The sequence below is a fragment of the Amblyraja radiata genome, chromosome 10, assembly GCF_010909765.2.
Source record: "Amblyraja radiata isolate CabotCenter1 chromosome 10, sAmbRad1.1.pri, whole genome shotgun sequence".
NCBI lineage: Eukaryota > Metazoa > Chordata > Chondrichthyes > Rajiformes > Rajidae > Amblyraja > Amblyraja radiata.
This window is the reverse complement of record NC_045965.1, coordinates 12,160,705-12,182,976: the sequence shown is the minus strand read 5'-3', so window position 1 is coordinate 12,182,976 and position 22,272 is coordinate 12,160,705. Positions and strand designations below refer to the sequence as shown.

The window sequence follows — 22,272 nt, the reverse complement described above, 5'->3', positions numbered from 1 at the left end:
CAGTTTATGCCCCTTTGAAAAGGGGTGGACAATTTGGGTGGGTAAAAACAGACCATCAATATAAAATGGTCGCCAAGGAAGCAATGGGCAGATTCAGAGAAAATTCCCTTTTAACTATGAGGTATGCAGAACTCACAGCCACTGCGTGAAATTTAGATGCACCTTAGGGAACTGTATAGCAAGGAACTGCAGATGCTGGTTTAAACCAAAGATAGATACAAAATGCAGGAGTAACTAGCACGGCAGGCAGCATCCTGGAGAGAATGAATGGGTGACATTTTGGGTCGAGTCTGAAGAAGGGTCTTGACCTGAAACGTCATCCATTCCTTATCTCCAGAGATGCTGCCGGTCCCACTGAGTTACTCCAGCATTTTGTGTCTATCTTAGGGAACTGTACATCTTGTTTACTTTATATAAGTGGATATTAAATGATTGCAATCAGTTAGGTAGCACTTAGATAATATTTGCACATATATTTAATAAAATTTGCATAAATATCTAAATACAGTTGGGTAACTGCGCTCAAAATGAAAACATCTAGACAACATACAGATATCCACAATCAAATTAATATAGCAATGACAAACGCCTGCTAATCGACATTTTGATACCTAAATTAAGCCAGCATCCTTATTGCATGGCAATAACTCAGAGAACATCATGTATTAGTAGACATACTTTTTGACTGTAATATCTGCTATTAAGCCATAAGAAACTTTACTCTTGAATATGTACTAAATTGTACGTTAAAAAAGGCTCATAATCAAGCCTTTTCCTATACATTACTAGCAAAAAAAAGTGCTTCTTTTAAAAAGTAATCTAAAATTTGTTTTTCCAAGTTCCTAAGCAATGTTTTTGAAGTGAGAAATCATAGAAAAAAAAAAGAATTTATCAAATATTCTGTACTTTCCTATTGCAAACAGCATTTATAAACCCTCCCAAATTGTTACTGGAAAATGCAATTAGATCATTTAGAGTAAAGGGATCAGAGGGAGGAGTTTCTACTGCTTATATGCTACTGTACATTTACTGCTGTTATTATTTTAGTCTTTTCAAGTCCTTACACCTTACCACAAAACTTTCTAATCCAGTATTGGTCCACTTTCACAAGCATGTCCATTTAATCGTAGGAAGTCTGAACGAAAAAGGAGGCAAGGATGCTAATCCTTTGCTGCATCATTTACGTCATGTTTTCCACCACTGTATTTGAAAATATCTCTTTCCACTTGTCCTTGGTCCTCCTTTCTTCAAATATGCTTCCGTCACCCAGCACTGGAAACAGCGGCTTTCGTTTCACCCCCCTTAGTTTAAACATGGCAGCATACGTGCTAATAATCAGACATGAAAAGGTCTATGTTAAAGTCACGACTCTTCTCACATCCCCCTGGGAAGGGGCTCATTCTTCCAGCCCAAGTCCGACTGCAGATTCCTGCAGCACACGGTGAATGTCCTGGAACGTTGGCCGGGTTTTGGGTTCACGACGCCAGCAGCTGACCATTAACTTGTACACACCGTCCGGACAGTTTGCTGGCTGAGGCAGATAAACCTGTAGATCATGGGACAAAGAACAACAGCCTGTGTAAGCAAAACACAAAGTGATAGAGAAACTCAGTGAGTTAGGCAGCATCTGGGAAGGGAATGTGTAGGAAAGAACTGCAGATGCTGGTTTAAATCGAAGATAGACACCAAATGCTGGAGTAACTCAGCGGGACAGGCAGCATCTCTGGAGAGAAGGAATGGGTGATGGTCTTCAGTCTGAAGAAGGGTCTCGACCTGAAACATCACCCATTCCTTCTCTCCAGAGATGCTGCCTGGCCCGCTGAGTTACTCCAGCATTTTGTGTCTATCTGGAAAGGGAATGTTTAGTTTAGAGATGCAGTGTGGAAACAGGCTCATCAAGCCCATTCGACCAGTGATCACCCAAACACTGGTTCTATCCTACACACTAGGGACAATTTACCGAACCCAATTAACCTGCAAACCTGCACGTCTTTGGAATATGGGTGGAAATCATCCTGACTACAGGTACTGTCTGTACGGAGTTTGTACGTTCTCTCTGACAGCGTGGGTTTTCTTCGGGTGCTACGTACCTTAGAGGGCGGGCAATGATTTGACACTTCAAGAAAAAGGAAGATTGGGCCTTTTTAATTAACTTCTGTTGTGGGGAATTTAACATCTGGCTCAGGAATTAAAGTTCTTTAGGCCGGGACAAGATTGATAACTGTGAGAAACATAAACCAGAGAGTGCTGAACAGGCAGTCTTCAGTATCTGGATAAATGACAAGCAAGTTATCTTTTTCAGGTGATGACTGAAATGTCACCATCATTATTCTTTTTTAATTAATCCCAGCAGGTCAACTGTATCTTAGTTCACGTTGAATTAGAAAAATGTTTATCGGCCTTAAAGGTAATGTGATAGAAGACTTCAACAAATGTACTCAAATACTTTACCGAAAGTTGCAAGGCACTTTATAAGATTGTTTTCAACCTTTGGGATCAGATTTTTATGCACAATTTAATGTGATTTAAATATACCCATATCGGATTAAACCAAGCTTAAAGCATTACATTTGCAGTGGCATGTTTAACTGATTGTTCATGGTTTAATCTACCATTTCGATGAAATTACAATTTTCCAGTGTAAAGAATTCCAATCAGTTAATGTGTATTCAAAAATTATTTTAGACTACTGATATGTGTGCGTGTACTAGTAATTATTTTTATTTTAAAATGTGAGATATTTCAAAATATCTTACTCTTATCCTGAAATAAACGCACCTTCATTTATAGAATTCTTGATCAGAATCTTACTTTAAAATTTTATTTTTTGTTTAAATGCCAGTTTGGCTCAGTTCTAAAAAAAAAATTGCCTCGGTCAACAAGTATCCAGGATTTTAGTCACATAATCCACACTGAAAATTCATTGTTATGTTGGCAGACTTCTGCATTGTAGGAGGTTCCACCGTAAAATGAAACTGTAGCTCCAAGAGTTTCAATCTATAATGTTATGGGTTGTTAGAGTTGCCAGATATCAAAGGGTGGGACTACAAAGTTTAAATCCACACACCATTATCATGTGTATATTGACAAAGATCTTTGTACCCCCTCTCCAGCCACATGTCAGGTACCGAAAGACTGGAGAGGAATCAATGTTGTTCCTTCGTTTAAGAAGGGAAATAGGCATAATCCAGAAAATTATGGGAATTTGCACACTGAAAGATGTTTATTATTCTTAAAGGTATTGTTACAAAGACGTTACGGAAAAAAAATGCAACACTTATAGAAAATGTACTCTCCTGAAAGACTTTATCAAAAAACTATAAGATTATAGCTTGACGCATGAGATCAAATTTTTATGCTTGATTTAATGTGGTTTTATACAGGAGTCTTCAAGGAGGGCAGTGGGGCAGATCAAAATCTCTTAGGTCGGGAAATTTAGTTTAGTTTAGTTGTAAGATACAGCATGGAAACCGGCCCTTCGGCCCACCAAGTCCATGCCGACCATTGATCACCCACTCACACTAACTCTATGTTACCCCACTTCCTCATCCACTCCCTACACACTCGGGACAATTTACAAAGGCCATTTAACCTGCAAACCCGCATGTCTTTGGGTGGAAACTGGAGTACACGGAGGAAAACCACGTGGTCACAGGAAGAACATTTAAACTCCACACAGATAGTACCCAAGGACAGGATCGAACCCAGGTTTCTGGTGCTGTGAGGCAGCAGCTCTACTAGCTGCGCCACTGTGCCACACAAGGAAACCTGTCCTTTGAATCTGTCCATCTGTATAAACCTAGTCCCCATTCAAGTGATAGGGAGAAATGAGCCAATCTGCTTGCAGAGAGGGATATAGTTACTACTTATTTATCTTATTTTCAATTAGTTTTTAAGTCATATTTTGTTTAACGTTTCAGAACCTGGGCATCACTGGATGCATTCAGAAGAGAGTCAGATAGAGCTCCTAGGGCTGGCGGAATCAAGGGATATGGGCAGAAGACAGGAACGGGGTACTGATTGTGGATAATCAGCCATGATCACATTGAATCTATGGATCTATGAATCACATAGAGGGAAAACCATGGACATTTCCTCCCTTGAACGACATTTGTGAGCTAGATGTGGTTTTTAATGGCAATTAGGTAGTTGTGTGATCACCATTAGGTAGTTGTGTGATCATTACGGAGGCTCGCGGGTCGGAGCCTCGTGGGTCAGCGAGGGTGGGAGAACAAAGGGGGTACTTTGTAACTTTTGTAAGCACCCATTATGGGTGACTATTTGCATACCTTGAATTTCACTGTGACTTGTCACATGTGACATAACGTATTCATTCATTCATTCATTCATTCATTCATTCATTCATTCATTCATTCATTCATTACTGATGATTATGACTGAACATTGACTGAATTTAAATGGGGTTTGAACTTGGGTCTCAGACTATTTAGTCCAGGCGATTGGATAACAAGTCAGATAACTTCACCATTCCACCATCTTAGAATATTGAATGTTAAAGCACATTCTAGTTTAGTTTATCGTCACATGTACCGAGGTACAGTAAAAAGCTTTTTTGCAAGCTAACTAGTCAGCGGGAAGACAATACATGATTATAGCCATTACAGATGAAGGGAATAAGGTTTAGTGCAAGATAAAGCCCAGTAAATTCTGATTAAAGATAGTCCGAGGGTCGCCAATGAGGTCGATAGTAGTTCAGGACCGCTTTCTAGTTGGTGATAGGATGGCTCAGTTGCCTGATAACAGCTGGGAAGAAACTGTCCCTGAATCTGGAGGTGTGCGTTTTCACACTTCTGTTCCTCTTGCCTGATGGGAAATGTGAGTGTTCTCTATAAAGGACCGTAAATGCTACTGAATGCTTGTGAATGTCCTTCGCATTCAACATTGATATCAACACTGATGTCTCTGATACCCACTTAGCCCTTAGCTGTGGAGCCGGCTGTCGAAGCTGTTCTGTGGGAGCAGCCAACCCATACAGTGCACCCGTTCACACTGCTGGGCGTTGGGTTTAGGGCAACGGTAGAACCACCCTGACCTCGGGTACTGTCCGTCTGAAGTTTGCATGTTCTCCCTATGATCACGTGGATTTCCTCCGGCTGCTCTAGTTTCTTCCTACATCCCAAAGACGTGCAGGTCTGTAGGTTATGTGGCCTGTGTAAATTCCCCCCTAGTTTGCAGGGAACGGGATACCGTAGAACTAGTGGCAGGAAGGTGGCTATCCCCAAGGCAATGGAAGATCTGCTCCAATAACCTTGAGACTTGACAAAACCCAGACTTACCTGCCGCCCCTGGTCTCTGAAAAACTCGCCGGTATTTTCGATGACTTGCTCATCGGACAGCTGGGAATAGGGCTGTTCTCGGCAGAAAGTCAAAGATTCCCACAGGGTAACTCCATAGGCCCACACATCACTCGCTGTAGTAAACTTGCCCTGCACAGAAATACATAAATATATCGGCATCACAACAATTATTAATTAACCATTTCCTGAGATAAATCCTGACTGAATCAGTACAGGAGAAGGAATGGAATACGGTGGCACACTAGCATAGCCAGTAGAGCCACTGCCTCACAGCGCCAGAGACCCAGGTTCAATCCTGACCTCGGGTACTGTCCATGTGAAGTTTGCACGTTCTCCCTGTAACCATGTGGGTTTCCTCCGGGTGCTCCGGTTTCCTCCCACATCCCAAAGACGTGCAAGTCTGCAGGTTGTGCGACCTCAGTAAATTGCCCCTGAGTTTGTAGGGAATGGGATAACATAGAACTAGTGTGAACGAGTGATCGATGGACTCGGTGGGCTGAAGTGCCGACTTCTCTGCTGTATCTCTAACTTAAAAGAAAACGTGATCGTTTCAGACAAAAATGAACTTGTGGTGTGGAGATGATGGCTCGTCAGGAAATAGTTATCGCGTTGCGTACCATAGACATCAGTTATATAAAGGGGAACATTCCAATTGCAAACTATTAGTTACATAACTTGAAAATAGCACTGCAACTGAATAGGATAAAGAAATAGTGGGGACAACCACTAAATAGGCAGCAGAGATACAGGGATTATCGAGAAAATTCATCTGTGGCAACTTCAAAGCTTCCTCTGGAAGGTGAGGAAATATACACCAAACTATTCTCTGCATGGGAGTCTGACGTCTGTCTTGCTTCTGGATTTAATAGAAAGCCGAATTAAGGCATGTTATAAATAACGACTTTGATTTTGGACAAGTAAAGTAATTTAGCCACAAATGGTCTATATAGCTTCATATCTCTAGATGTTGTTTGAACTGTCAATACAGGTTAACATTGTGAATTTGCAAATATTTGTCTAATCTCTGTGCCAGATAAACAGGAATTGTAGCTGCAAATATGTCATTCTGCATTCTTCTGACAACTCACGTAATCTTTCCTGTCCGTGCAAATCTTTCATTGCATGCCTGCGTTTGATCTTTTTAAGTGGAGAGCTCACTATCCCGACCATGTTTTCAAGGGTGGCATGGTGGTGTAGTGGTAGAGCTACTGCCTTACTGTACTGCCTTACTGCACCAGAGACCCGGGTTCGATCCTGACTACGGTTGCTGTCGGCTCGGAGTTTGTACATTCTCCCCGTGACCTGCATGGGTTTTCTCCGAGATCTTCGGTTTCTTCCCACACTCCAATGATGTACAGGCTTGTAGGTTAATTGGCTTGGTGTAAATGTAAAATTGTCCCTAGTGTGTGTGGGGTAGTGTTAATGTGCGGGGATCGCTGGTCGGTTTGGAGTCGGTGGGCCGAAGGGCCTGTTTTCACGCTGTGCCTCTAAACTAAACTAGAAGGGTCTTGACCCGAAACGTCACCCATTCTTTCTATCCAGAGATGCTGTCTGTCCTGCTGAGTTACTCCAGCATTTTGCATCTATCCAGTTTAAACAAATCTAAACTTCAATGAGCTGATTAAAGCCATTGTCTTATTTTGACCTGAAAAAGCTGAGATGGACGTTTTCTCTGAACAGCAGCAGAAATGTAAAACGAAATGCAAGAGCACTAAATGTTTATCATTTTCCTGTGATACTGGGGACAAATGTTGCCTCAGCAGTAAGAGAACACCAGGCTTTTTCAATTTATTCATATTTATTTCAATCTATTTCAAGCAGATCTACTTTTCACATCATTTTTTCCCCTCAGTGTCTCGCTCCCAGATGAACAGATTTAACAGACCAGTACAGCATAGGATCGGGCTCTTCGGTCCACCATGTCTGTGCAGAACATGATGCCTACTTAACTAATCTCTGATGCACATCCCTCCATTCCTTGCATATCCATGTGCCAAACGAAAAGCCCCTTAAATGCCACTATCATATCTGCTTCCGTCACCATCCTTAGCAGCTTATTCTAGGCACCTGCAACTCTCTCTGTCTAAAAACTTGCCCCGCAAATCTCCTTTAAATTTTCCCCATCTCACCTTAAAGCTATGCCCTCTAGTATTTGATTCTGTTGCCTTCTCTGTCCTGGCAATTCATCAGTAGATACCTATTAAATATGGTGAGGCACCGGCTCTACCTGCTGTCCCACTGTGCCACCTGTGTTTACATATGGGTGCTTAAAGAAACACACATACACACACACACACACACACACACACACACACACACACACACACACACACACACACACACACACACACACACACACACACACACTCCACACACTGCACACGTGCACACACACAAAACAACATGTCTACACTCCACACACCACATGCATGCTCGTGTGCGCACACACACACACATGCACACCGCTCATATACACAACACACTCCACACACGCACACCACATGCAAGCACACAATGTACATGCGCGCACATGCACACACACACGTACACATACACGCACGCGCATGCGCACGCACACAGAGCAACATGGACAATGAGTTGGAATCACAGCTCAAGTTCCTCACCAGTAAGATGCTCTCCCAGGACATCCAGCGAATTGGAAGCACAGCACGTCCCTGGATTCGGTAATAATCCCCGCTGTACAGGTTACGGCTCATGCCAAAGTCCGCTATCTTGATGGTGTAATTCTTTCCCACCAAGCAGTTGCGAGTGGCAAGGTCGCGATGTACAAAGTTGAGGGAGGAGAGGTACTTCATGCCGGAGGCTATCTGCATGGCCATCAGTATGAGATTGGCATAGCTGTGATCAAGAAAAGAAAGCAGGAATAAACATCGGTACAGACATTTCCTTCATTTACTCCACATCCTCCAATTCTTTGCAACTTAAAACATGTTTAATTCTGAAAATTTCTTAGTTCTAACGAAAGCTGAAGGGTTAACTCCTGTTCACAATAATGGAACATTTTTTAATTTTTTAATTATTACAACTTGTTTTCCAGTACCTTTGAAACTGTAATATATCAAGATGGGATATATTTAAACGTGATTTCCAAATTAAATTTAACTCTCCCAACAGAGTCCAACGGGATTATTATAATCTGTGGGAAGGAAATGCAGATGCTGGTTTAAACCGAAGATAGGTGCAAAAAGCTGATGTAACTCAGCGGGTCAGACAGCATCTCTGGAGAAAAGGAATCGGTGATGTTTCGGGTTCAGACCGTTCAGAATAAGAAGTCTCGACCTGAAATGTCACCTAATCCTTTTCTCCAGCAATGCTGTCTGACCTGCTGAGTTACTCCAGCTTTTTGTGTTTATCTTGGATCATTATTATGATATTCCCCCATTCAGTTCTCTACTTCATTCTAATTTCCGAGGACACAATTTTCCATTGATGGGAGAATCTGCAAGATTAATCATGAACTTCGGAGCAAAGCCTGGCATCACCCACATTGAATGAGCTAGTAAGAAAAAAAAGCAGATGTATTCCTGTTTGCGTCTTTTGCCCTACTCCCTATTCAATAAGGTAACGACTGCTGTTTAGCCTCATCCACCACGTGTCGTCACTAATCTGTCCTTTGATTTCCTTGCTAAAAAAATTCAATCCCAATTCTTAGCGAAGGGAAATAAATATTGGCCTTGAAGACACAAGGAACTGCAGATGCTGGGATCTTGAGCAAAACACAAAGTGCCGGAGGATGAGTAGAAAAAAGGAACCGCATCTGTGGAAGGAATGGACAGGTTACTGTGAAGGGTCCCGACCAAAAACATCGTCTGTCCATCCCTTCCACAGATGCTGCCTGACCCGCTCAGTTCCTCCAGCACTTTGTGTTTTGCTAGATACTAGTTTTGCCTGTGATGTCCAGATCTCCTCGAAAATGTACAAAACGTTTAATTTCTCTGCTATTTCCGCATTACACAATATAATTTCTCTTATTTAAGCCTATGAGGAAGCCACAGTAACATTTGCTAATAAATTTGCAATTTATATTATATAGGACTAATAATATGTACTATGCAGATATTTCTGCTAGTCAAGAGTCAAGAGTGTTTAATTGTCGTATGTACCAAAATGGAACAATGAAATTCTTACTTGCAGCTAACAGGTTTGTAAACATAATAATCTTATGTGGGCAGAAGTTGTGCATTAAAATGACAATGAATAACTGCTTACAGGTATCTCACCTTACAATGGGAGCATTGCTTGCCATTGGCTCTGCACTTTCTGGTTCATGACGAGTTAAGAACTGATTGAGGTCCCCATTTTCCATGTATTCGGTGATCATGCAGAGTGGGTCATCGCGGATACAGACAGCCAACAACCGGATAATGTTTGGGTCTTTCAGCCGAGACATGATCTTGATTTCTTTTAGGAAGTCATTCCTGCAGAAGGTTCATTATATCATTTAAGTTTCACTGAAAGATGGTGTATACCGCATGGCACTGAAATGGGGCGGCATGGTGGTGCAGCGGTAGAGTTGCTGCCTTACAGCGCCAAAGACCAGGGTCCGATTCTGACTACGGGTTTTTCTCTGAACAGAGTTTGCATGTTCTCCCCGTGGGTTTTCTTATAATTCTTTGGTTTTCTCCCACACTCCACAGACGTGCAGGTCTGTACATTAATCGGCTTGGTATAAATGTAAATTGTCCCTAGTGTGTGTAGGATAGAGAGTGTTAATGTGCGGGGATCGCTGGTCGGTGTGGGCCGTAGGGCCTGTATCTCTAAACTAAACTAACAAAAATTCAGATGGAATCGAACGGGTACACAAGAGACTGCAGATGCTGGAACCTGGAGCAAAATACAAACTGCTCGCACATCATCTTTGGGAGGACAGGAATCACTAACATTTAGGGTTTAGACCCTCCACCAGGACCAATTCCTTTCCCTCCACAGAAGCTGCTTGACCCACTCAGTTACTCAGTTTGTTTTTCTTTGCTTTGGAAACCACCAGAGATATTTATGGAGGTCCAGTGGGTTGAAATAGTCCTACTTGGGTATTGTGTAGGAAGGAACTGCAGGTGCTGATTTATACCGAAGATAGACACAAAATGCTGGAGTAACTCATCGGGTCAAGCAAAATCTCTGGAAAAAATAAAGGAATAGGTGATGTTTCGGTTTGCAACACAGGTTTCTGACCCGAAACATCACCTACTCCTTCTCTCCAGAGATGCTGCCTGACCAGCAGAGTTACTCCAGCATTTTGTGTCTATCCACATGGGTTCGGTTGAGGTTGTAGGTGAGCTAAATTCTGTCAAGCACAAAAATTTAAAAATAAATTCAGATACTGCAAATCTAAAACTAAAAATGCAGTAAATACTCAACAGGTCAGGCCGCATCTGTAGCAAGAGAAAAAGAGTTGACTCTTCAGGCGAAAGCCATCTGTTTTTGGCCTCTGCTCCTCAGTCATGTTTGAACCCTTGATTGGCTTTTAAACAAGAAACGTGTCTACCTCAACCTTGAATATGGTAAGTTGTTCATCCACCACAGCTCAGTGGGGAAGAGAGTCCCGAAGCCCAACGACACTCTGAGAAGAGGAAGTCTTCTCATCATTGCTTTGGGTGCGTGAATCCTTGTTCTAGTTTAATTTAGTTTAGTTTAGAGATGAAGTGTGGAAACAGGACCTTCGGCCCACTGAGTCCACGGCGACCAATGATCACCCTAGTTCTATCCTATACCCTAGGGGGGTAATTAAACTACAAACTTGCACATCCTTGGGTTGTGGGAGGAAACCGTAGCACCTGGAGAAAACCCACGCGGTTACAGGAAGAATCGAACCCAGGTCTCTAGGAATGTAATGCCCCTGTCTCATTTAGGAAACCTGAACGGAAACCTCTGGTGACCTTGCGCCCCACCCAAGGTTTCCAAGAGTCGCCAGAGGTTTTGGTCACTTGCCTAGAAAGCCTCCACCGAAGCGTGAGCTGCATCTACTGACCAAAGATCCGACAGGAAGTTTGCTACCGACCGCACACACACACACACAAACACATCGCGAAGGTGGGGACCAGGGAAAGCGGAGGAGCGCTGTCTGCGCGATGAAGAGGAAGATAAACAGCTGCCACAGAGCACGGTAAGTCCTTTAGAGAGGGAGGGAGAGAAGGGGAGAGAAGGACAGAGAAGGGGAGAGAGAAGGGGAGAGAGAAGGAGAGAGAAGGGGAGAGAAGGGTAGAGAAGGAGAGAGAGAGAGAGAGAGGGGGGAGAGAAGGGGCAGAAGGGGGGGGGGCGGAGAAGGGGTGGAGAGTTTTAAGAAGTTTAATAAAGTTAGCGGGCATTTTACCTTCCGGTGGGTCTTCTAGGTCCTGAAAACCAAAGATCCTACAGGATCTTTGCTGAAAACTCCAATGTGACAATCAAAATGGCCGGTCAGCGAAGGAGATTGCCTTCGACTGCCTGTAAGTAAATAGCAACCCCACTCCACTGGCTTCGTCCAAACGGCAACCTATTTTTAGTCGAGGCCGGATTTGAATTTGTTGAAATAATCGCAGGAACAAAGAAAAAGCCTCGACTACGCGGAAACCACTTTCGACAATTAGGGAGAGTGACCAAAACTTCCTGTGACCTCATGGAAACCTTGGGTGGCGGGCAAGGTCACCAGAGGTTGCTGTTTAGGTCTCCTAAATGGGACAGGCCTTAAAGAAGCAACTCTACTACTGTGCACCCTGCCGCCCTATCTGATGATAGGATTTTGAGTTAATATTCTTCTGGCTCATTACTTTAAATCTCCCAGTTAGCAGTATATTAATTAACCACTATATATGGTAAAGTTAAGCTCAAAAATTTGTATTTATCAGAAGGCACAGACTTCCAATAGACGATTGGAGAATACATTCCATATTTAAAAGCATGAGAAATATTGATTATGCTGTGTGTGACTTTGCCTTGTTACCAGATAATACTGGGGATTAGCTAAATAAATTGTCTGCTGTAACTTTTCCAAAAGGTTTAGTTTAGTTTTAGAGATTCAGTGCAGAAACAGGCCTTTTGGCCCACCAAGTCCGCACTGACCAGCGATCCCCGCACATTAACACTATCCTACACACACTAGGGACAATTTCAAATTTACATTTATACCAAGCTAATTAACGTACAAACCTGTACGTCTTTAGAGTGTGGGAGGAAACAGAAGATCTCGGAGAAAACCCATGCGGTCACGGGGAGAACGTACAAACTTCATACAGACAGCACCAGTAGTCTGGATCGAATCCGGGTCTCCGGTGCTGCAAGCGCTGTAAGGCAGCTACTCCACCGCTACGCCACTGTGCAACCCGTAAACTAACTGTTCTAACCAGCAAACTAGCTTTCACTAATTCCCAAGCAAAGATTTGTCAACAGTTGTAAAGGGGGCATCCTGTCATTGACTTAGGAGAGAGAGAGAGGTCAGTGTCCCTCACCTAGCATTCTTGTTGGCGTCTGATCGTAGCATCTTTACCGCAACCAAAGCTGGCTGATTAGCGCAAATATCGAAAGGAAACTCTTTGTCGATGAATTCTTGCATCCCCTCCGCTTCACACAGGTGGACCTGGTCATTAAAAATCACAGTTTAAATATATTACACTAAGAATGTACATAGATTTTGGCATTAATTTGGATAAGGGATGATATGTTTAAAAGTATCATCTTGTTGGAAAAGATAGTGCTGGTTGAGGAATACATTCAGACACCATCAATTGACAGGGAGAGCAGGCTTGATGGGCCAAATGGCTGGACTCTTGTTTCTGATCTGGAATATTGTGTTCAGTTTCGGTTACCCTGCTATAGGAAGGATGGTGTTAAGCAAGAAAGAGCGCAGAGAATATTCACAAGGATGGTGCCAGGATTTGAGGGCCTAAGTTATAGGAAGAGGTAGTGCAGGCTAGAACTTTATTCCTTGGAGCACAGGAAGGCTGAGGGGTGATCTTATAGAGGTCTATCAAATCATGAAGGGAATAGATAGGGTGAATGCAGAGGAATCAAGAACCGGAGGGCATAGGTTGAAGGTGAGAGGGGAAAGATTTAATAGGCACAGGCATCGTGAGCCGATGGGCCTGTTCCTGTGCTCTATGTTTTATGTTCTGTGGAACCTGAGGGGCAACTTTTTCGCACAGAGGATGGTAGGTATATGGAACAAACTGCCAGGGGAGGTAGTTGAGGCAGGTGCTACACAACATTTAAAAGACACGGACAGGTACATGGATAGGAAAGGTATAGAGGTATATAGGGCAAATAGGACTAGCTTCGATGGGCATCTCGGTCGGCATGGACAAGTTGGACAGATGGGCCTGTTTCCTTGTTCTATGGCTCTTTGACTCTATCTACCACTGTTTTGAGTTCAACGGTTAATCATAATGAAGGCATTCCAACCTCCCCAAATTGTCCCTCTCCGAGCTTCTCCTTAAAGGCCAGCAGTTTACGCGGGAACTCTTCCACGGCCACATCTTTCCCGGACAGCAAATCCATGGTCACGGCAGGGACAGAATAGGTGTTACTTCCGGTGACGCCCTGCAAGTTCACAATGTCGGCCTCTGCATAGTGAGGTACACTGTCCTGTGGAGCACCGAGTGGCTTTGCATAGTCACCGCTACATCCTAGAGAAATCAAAGGAACTACATTTCACTCATCTGTCACCTGCGTGCAAAATCCATCATTAATGTTCAGAAAGGAAGAAGAATACTTGTTATGGAGACGCGAGGAATTGCAAAGAAAGACACAAAGTGCTGGAGTAGCTCAGTGGGTCAGGGAAAATCTCTGGAGAAATGGACAGGCGACGTTTCAGGTCAGGATCCTTCTTCAGAGTGAAGAAGACTCCGGGCCTGAAACCTCGCCTCTCCCCGTTCTCCAGAGATGCTGCCTGATCCGCTGAGCTACTCCAGCGCTTCGTGTCTTTTTTGTAAAACAGTATCGGTGAGGAAAAGCCGATCCTGGACTGACTCTGGACTCTGTTCCTGACCACGGGGGGGAAATGGAGGAGGACTGGCCAATTTTTGTGCCTTCCACCACAGTGATGAATGCTGTGGTGGATGTTTGTGTTACAGTTTTATTGTGGTTGTGTGTTCTTTACTATTGTATCGCTGCAGACAACCCAAATTTCCACCAGCCTGGCTGTGTGGCAATAAATTATATCTATCTATCTATCTATCTGCAGTTCCTTGTTTCTACACAAGGAATTGCAGATGTGGATTCTTGAGCAAAACACAAAGTGCTGGAGTAACTCAGCAGGTCAGGCAACATCTGTGGAGAACATGGAGAGGTGAACTTTCGGTCGGGGCCCTCCTTTAGATTGCCTGTAGTGGGAGGGATGGGACGGGACGGGAGGGGAGAAAGCTGGAAAAGAGTGGCAGGGGTGGGACAAAAGCTGGTGCTAGGTAGATACAGGTGAGGGGGGGGGGGATGTTTGGCTGGAGGGTGGAGTAAGTGACAGCGATTGGAGATAAAAAGGAGATAAGAGGGTGTTGGATATGGAGAGGAGTGAAATCTAAAGCCAGAGGGAGGGATATATATGGGATGGTATAGGGGGAGAAAAGGGGTAAGGTAGTGGGAGAAATGGGTGCACACCAGGGTCATAAGAAAGTGGCAGTAGAGGGGATAATATCATGTAAACTTAGAAAATTCAATGCTCATTATTTGGAGTAGAGTTTGGTGGGGCAGGAGCAGGCAGAAACAATGGTGTTGCCAGGACAGAATATTGCTATCAATGGTTCCGTGAAGGATCGAAATCACTGTGTGAAAGTGCACTAACATTATCTCTGTTTGCTTGGGAACGTATAATCAAATAAACCCTATTATGTCAACATCTCAAGGTTCTTTATCCTTTAACATGGTTTTCAAATCCTTTTCATTTTCATGAAGCTAAAATCTTCCCAAGGAAATTAATATATGCAGTTCCATTTTGAAAAATTAAATATATATTGCCTTTTTGAAAAAACTCTTTCATTGCTCACCGATACAGAGATGGTTGGCTTCCAGGAACCACCATCATCTTCCAATAGGCTAGATATAGTTCCAAAGTTTTCAATACAAAAGCAGAAAAGGCTGGAAAGGCTCAGCGGGTTAAGGAGCATCGATGGAGAGAGAAACACTCACCCATTTGAGTCAAGGAACCTTTATTTGAACTGGAGAGGTGAGAAATGCACGTTTTAAGTTGCAGAGAGGGGAGGGGTGGAAAGAACAGTGGAAGCATCTACGATAGGATGTCAAGAGAACATTTCAAAGTCAGCCGTTAGAGACAAAAGAGTGAAAGGAATTATGGAAACTAGGAAATGCAGATGCTGGTTTCCACAAAAGGACACAAAGTGCTGGAGTAACTCAACAGGTCAAGCAGGATCTCTGGAGAACATGGATTAGTGACATTTTGGGTCGGATCTTTTTTCAGACTTTAGACTTACTCCAGCAATTTGTGCCCCAGTAAAAGGAAATATTTTTGAAATGAAAAGTTACGCGTGGAGAGAGAAAAACACAAGGATGGTTGCAAGTAATTAATTAATTAATTATGTGCCTGCTGCGGCCTCACAGGGCCAGAGACCCAGATTCAATCCTGACCTCAGGTGCTGTCTGTGGTTGGAGTCTGCACCTTCTCCCTGCAACCACTTGGGTTTCCTCTGGATGCTCCAGTTTCCCAAACGGGGGGTTTGTAGGTTAATTGGGCCTCAGAAAATTTCCCCCAGTGTGTAGGGAGTGGATGAGAAAGTGGGATAACATAGAACCAGTGTGAACAGATGATCGATGGTTAGCGTGAACTCAATGGGTCAAAGGGCCTGTCACCACACTGTATCTGTTAATCAATCAATTGATCAAACGATCGGGGGAGACAAAGACAGCCTCTACGCGTCCTCCTCCACGAGTAGCTTACAGGCTCATAAGCCCACAAAGCGAATCCAATGTCTTTACCGCGGCTGCAAACTGCTAAAAGCCATGCCTCCCCAGGCTAGGCGGCACCGTTAAATGGCGCCAACTGTCGAGGTTTAGCACCACTGCAGCTCAATGTTGAAGGCCTTACAACCGCCAAGCTCAACCCAACACAGACAGTGGAGCACATAGTCACCAGTTGCCCCAAACACCGGCCACCGAATGGTGAACGAGGTCTGATTGACCTGGATGATGACACGTTGGCCTGGCTCGCCTCAACGGAGCTGCAGGTCTAAAGACATACGACAGAAGAAGATCAAACGATCAATCAATCAATCCGAAAAAGAGCCCCAAGGGCCTTATTTTGGGGGTTTAGTTTAGTTTAGAGATACAGCGATGAAATAGGCCCTTCAGGACGTCTTTGGAGTGTGGGAGGAAACCGAAGTTCTCTGAGAAAACCCATGCGGTCACGGGGAGAACGTACAAACCCTGTACAGAAAGCACCCGTGGTTGGGATCGAACCCGGGTGTCTGGGGCTGCAAGCTGTAAGGCAGCAACTCTACCGCTGCGCCACCGTGCCACCCGGGCTGTTGGAGCACTGCAGGAGTCCGAAGGGGGAGAAGTAACATGGGATGGAGAATTTCTGCAAAGGCAACTGAGAGCTCAGATTTATGCTTTTGAACTGAAAAAGATCTACAAAAGGAAGTGTGAGATGGAGATGGAGATGGAGATGGAAGAGTGAATAGGGAATCATGGAAGGAATAGTCCCTTTGGAAGTCTTAAAGAGGAGGTGAAGATGGAAGATGGAAGTCTGGTGGTGGAATCCTACTGAGGATGGTGGATATTGTCCATTGAATATGGAGGCTGAAGGATGGAAGGCAAGGTATATTTAAGAGGGAGTTAGATGTGGCCCTTGTGGCTAAAGGGATCAGGGGGTATGGAGAGAAGGCAGGTACAGGATACTGAGTTGGATGATCAGCCATGATCATATTGAATGGCGATGCAGGCTCGAAAGATTGAATGGCCTACTCCTGCACCTATTTTCTATGTTTCTATGTTAAGAGAAACTCTATCCTTAATCTAAGAGGAGGAGAAGGGTTGAGAGCAGATCTGCAAGACATAGAAATGCAATTGAGAGCCCTGTCAAGTATAGTAAAGGAGAAACCACTTCGGAACAAAGGAAAAAAGAAAGGCAATTTAATAGCACCAGTGTTGAGGGTTTCCTCATCAGAACCGATATGACAGACACATATCTTCTAATTTAGTTTCGAAATACAATATGGAAATAAGCCCTTCGGCCCACCGAGTCCGCACCAACCAGTAATCCCCGTACACTAGTTCTATCCTGCACACTGGGACAAATTACGGAAGCCAATTAACCTACAAACCCGCATGTCTTTGAAATGTGAGAGAAAACTGGAGCACCCGGAGAAAACTTATGCAGTCACTGGGAGAACGTACAAACTCCATACAGACAGCACCCGTAGTTAGGATTGAACCCGGGTCTCTGGCGCTGTGAGGCAGCAACACTACTGCTGCGCCACCGTGCCACCCCAGCACAGTGAAATTCTTGAAATTGTTCCAATTTAAATTCACCCGCCTTTCTCCCAATTTACTTTCCTCCTCTTTCAGCATTCTCATGAAGCTATTCTCCCTGTGACACCTGGCCTCCACCAACTATTCCCTATTCCCACCACCAACTACTCCCTATTCCCACCACCAGGAGGCACAAAGCCTGACTTTTTACCTCTTCCATTCACATCATCCAGGAGGCTAATAAGTCCTAGGTACACAAAATTGCTGGAGGAACTCAGCGGGTGCAGCAGCATCTATGGAGCGAAGGAAATAGGCGACGTTTCGGGCCGAAACCCTTCTTCAGACTCATAAGTCCTTGCAGGCAAAGCATGGACAAGTTGGACAGATGAGCTTGAACTTTTTTTCTTGGAGCGCATGAGGCCGAGGGATGATCTTAAAGAGGTGTATTCGATCATGTGAGGAATAGATAGGGTAAATGCACAGAGTATCATGTCCAGAGTAGGGGATCAATAACCATGTCATAAGGTGAGGGGGGAAGATTTAACAGGGATCTGGAGGGCACCTTTTTTACACAAAGGGCGGTGGGTAGGTGGAAAGAGCTGCCGGAGGGGGTAGTTGATGCAGGTACAAACACAACATTTAAGAAACATTTGGACAGGTACATGGATGGGCTTAGAGAGATATGAGCCAAGTGCAAGCAGGTGGGACTAGTGTAGATGGGGCATGGGCAAGTTGGGCCAAAGGGCCTGTTTCCACTCTGTACCACTCCATGACTACGACAAAAGTGGAAGGAAGGTGTGGGATTTACACTAAGGCTGACAAAGACCAGTTCTCACTTGTACCAAAGTAGCTATAAATAAAATAAATCTGAGAAAATGCATAAATAAATCCACTGGCAAATCCCACTTGCTTTTCCTCACCTGCCTCATCCCAACTTAAAGAAAACTCTGGCAGCTTACGGAGCAGCTTTGATGGTTCCTGGTAGTCGGGACCGAGTGGGAATATCCGGTCATATGTGGAATTGGACTCTTGTTCACTGGGTGGGGAGGACTTGTTGATCATGATGGTCTCACTCTGCAGCGACAGGCTCACGGTGAGTTCATCATCCAGCATCCGGCGTGAAGCCTAGGAGAGATGTCGTCAGTCAGTAAGACACGCATCAGCCCGTACCAGAGAATAACCCTCATGGAAATTCTGAAAATAGGTGAGGTGTGTGTTTGTGTTTGTGTATATGTGTGGTGTATGGTGTGTGTGTGTGTGTGTGATAGAAAGTATATAGAACAGTGTGTGTGGAACACAATGTGCTGGAGTAATTCAGCGGGTCAGGCAGCATCGCTGGAGAATGGAGAAACAAAAGAACTACAGATGATGGTTAATCCACAAAAGGACACAAAGTGCTGGAGTAATGTAGAAGGCCAGACAGCATCTCTGGAGAGCATGGGTAGGTGACGTTTCAGCTCAAGACATTTCTGAAGAAGGATCTCAACCTGAAACCTCATGTTCTCCAGAGATGCTATCTGACCCATTGAGTTACTTCAGCACTTTGTGCCCTTTTGTGCATCTCTGGAGAACATGGGTGGGATGTTTTGGATCGGAACCCGTCTTCAGACTGTTTTGCTACGTGTGTGTGTATGTTTGTCTCGGTGTGTTTGTGCATGTGTGTGTTTGTATCTATGTATATAATAGTGGTGTATGCATCTTTGTGTGTGTGTGTGAGTGTGAGTGTGAGTGTGAGTGTGAGTGTGAGTGTGAGTGTGAGTGTGAGTGTGTGTGTGTGTGTGTGTGTGCGTGCGTGCGTGCGTGCGTGCGTGTGTGCGTGCGTGCGTGCGTGCGTGCGTGTGTGTGTGTGTGTGTGTGTGTGTGTGTGTGTGTGTGTGTATGTTTGTCTCGGTGTGTTTGTGCATGTGTGTGTTTGTATCTATGTATATAATAGTGGTGTATGCATCTTTGTGTGTGTGTGTGTGTGTGAGTGTGAGTGTGAGTGTGAGTGTGAGTGTGAGTGTGTGTGTGTGTGTGTGTGTGTGTGTGTGTGTGTGTGTGTGTTCATTCAACTGCCGATTACAAAATCATAATTGATAGGTTTGGTTAAGAAATAAACTAAATACAATGTAATTGAGTTATAAAAGACCTGAAGGTCTAAGTAGCCTATACTCTTGCTATGTTCTTATGTGTGTGCACATTTGTTCTGAATAAATCAACTGATTATTGCTAAATTCTGCAGAATGGACTTGGCCACAAAAGATATCGGATTTCAGGAAAGCGAAACAGGTAGAAGTGGGAAATAAACACTAGCTTTTCAGTCAACGTCCACATTGCGTCTTTGTGTGTGAAGCCCAAAATAATTTTTAAATGTGTGCTTTGATCATGGGCAGATGCAGTAAAGTATTACAACTACATTAGCTGATGTAATACTCTCCTACGTGGAAGTCTATAAAGTGAAATCCAGTATAGATTTCCCCTTATCACTTGGGCCAACATGTGTCTCACAGGGTCCCAAAATGCTCTTGAGCTCAATGTGCAGTTTTGTGATGTAGCTCTGTGCCAAATCTATCCTAAGCCTGCACATCAGCTGAGAAAACCAACCGTTTCTTCAATTGGCGTATGTGATCCTAACTAGTGGGCAGAAAAACAATAATCCTCTGCATTTGTTTTGCTGCAGATCCTATCAAATCACTGGAAGTGCAAATGTGATGAGGATCTCGGAATCGTACTCAGAAGAAGCCACAATGATCTTCTCAATAATACAACGCTTGCTCTTTGAAATGCTGCCAAATTGATTGATGGCTAACTACATGACTCAAATGCCATCTGAATGATAGGTCCTGTCTCTTTTTAGGTATGTGGAGAATACAGAAAAAGGTCCTGCAGTCTACCAGGTCATGCTGACTTATCTATACTTATGACTTATCTGTACTCGCAAGAATTTAGAAGATTGAGGGGGGATCTTGTAGAAACTTCCAAAATTCTTAAGGGGTTGGACAGGCTAGATGCAGGAAGATTGTTCCCGATGTTGGGGAAGTCCAGAACAAGGGGTCACAGTTTAACGATAAGGGGGAAATCTTTTAGGACCGAGATGAGAAAAATATTTTTCACACAGAGAGTGGTGAATCTCTGGAATTCTCTGCCACAGAAGGTAGTTGAGGCCAGTTCATTGGCTATATTTAAGATGGAGTTAGATGTGGCCCTTGTGGCTAAAGGGATCAGTGGGTATGGAGAGAAGGCAGGTACAGGATACTGAGTTGGATGATCAGCCATGATCATATTGAATGGCGATGCAGGCTCGAAGGGCCGAATGGCCTCCTCCTGCACCTAATTTCTATGTTTCTATACTTGGCCCATTAACCCACATTTGGTCTGTAGCCTTCTATGCTTCGGTAATGCAAGTGCTTATGTCAGGCTATAAGGATTAGGATTCACAGGTACTATCGCAACGTTTAAGAAACATTTAGATAGGTACAAGCATAGGACCGGTTTAGAGGGATATGGGCCCAATGCAGTCAGAATTGGACTAATGTAGATGGGATATGTTGGTCGGTGTGGGCAAGTTTGGCCAAAGGGTCAATTTCCATGCTCTATGACTCTAGGATGCTTCCAAAATGTTGCAAAAGTACTTCACCACCATCTTCTCAAGCAGCAGGTTTAAGATTCCAACTACATTCTGTCTGAAAATATTCCCCTTCAGATCTCCTCTGAGCCTGCCTCGCCAACAGCCTGTCTGTCCCTTCCTTCTTTGTGTTTAAATAGTACGTGTTAAATGTATGTTTTTAGTGTTCTTTAGCTTGTTTTATGTGGGTGGTGGGGGAGGGGGTTGGGGGAAACTTTTTCTAATCTCTTACTTCGACGGAGATGCGATTTATTTCCGTATCGTGTCTCCAACCGCACTGACATCGAGGAGTTGGCAGCCTTTGCTGGAGACCAACTTTTGAGAGCTACTCCGCGGGTGCCTACGGGACTTTAACATTGCGGAGCCCGCGATCCCTTTGCCAGGGATCGACCTCGGAGCTCCAGCCATGGGTGCTTGCGGACTTACATCACGGAGCTCGCCGTCTCTGGTCAGAGAACGACATCGGGAACTCCAAGCCGTGGGAGTTTCGATCGCCCTGACGGGGGGAGCTTCGACCGCCAGCTGCGGGAGCTTTGATCGCCCTGACGGTTCGACTGCCCTGATCATGGGAGAAATAAAGAGGAAGAAGCTAGGACTTCTTTCCCTTCCATCACAGTGAGGAATGTGGGGAATCTGCTGTGGTGGATGTTTATGTTAACTTTTATATAGTTGTGTGTCTTGTTGCTTTTTTTCCCCGTATGGCTGTATGGTAATTTGCATATCACTGTTCCTTAATTGGTACACGTGACAATAAAATACATTTGAAACCTTATAAGCCCTCTTGTTTTGGACACCCACATAAAGGGAAAATGATTCTTGATTCTTACCATCTCCCCTATATTTCCCCTTCATCATTTTCTATACATCAATAAGGTGCCCCATCCCCAGTCTCCTTTGCTCCAGGGAAAACAGACCTGGCCAATCCAATCTCTCCCAATT

General features: G+C 44.1%; 1 protein-coding gene across 3 annotated transcripts in view; it reads right to left on the bottom strand.

Moving 5' to 3' along the window:
• Positions 1–458: 458 nt before the first annotated feature.
• ddr2 (discoidin domain receptor tyrosine kinase 2) overlaps positions 459–22,272 on the bottom strand; it is a 136,013-nt gene continuing 114,199 nt past the window's right edge. For 2 of the 3 annotated variants that reach the window (XM_033028021.1, XM_033028022.1), the window contains 7 exons: positions 18,650–18,854; positions 13,713–13,936; positions 12,764–12,891; positions 9,560–9,757; positions 7,943–8,177; positions 5,298–5,447; positions 459–1,546 (listed from right to left, as the gene is read on the bottom strand). In XM_033028021.1, the coding sequence (XP_032883912.1) occupies positions 1,397–1,546; positions 5,298–5,447; positions 7,943–8,177; positions 9,560–9,757; positions 12,764–12,891; positions 13,713–13,936; positions 18,650–18,854 (1,290 nt within the window). In that variant the 3' untranslated portion in view covers positions 459–1,396. The remainder of the gene's footprint in view (positions 1,547–5,297; positions 5,448–7,942; positions 8,178–9,559; positions 9,758–12,763; positions 12,892–13,712; positions 13,937–18,649; positions 18,855–22,272) is intronic. The other variant, XM_033028023.1, reaches the window with a different exon arrangement.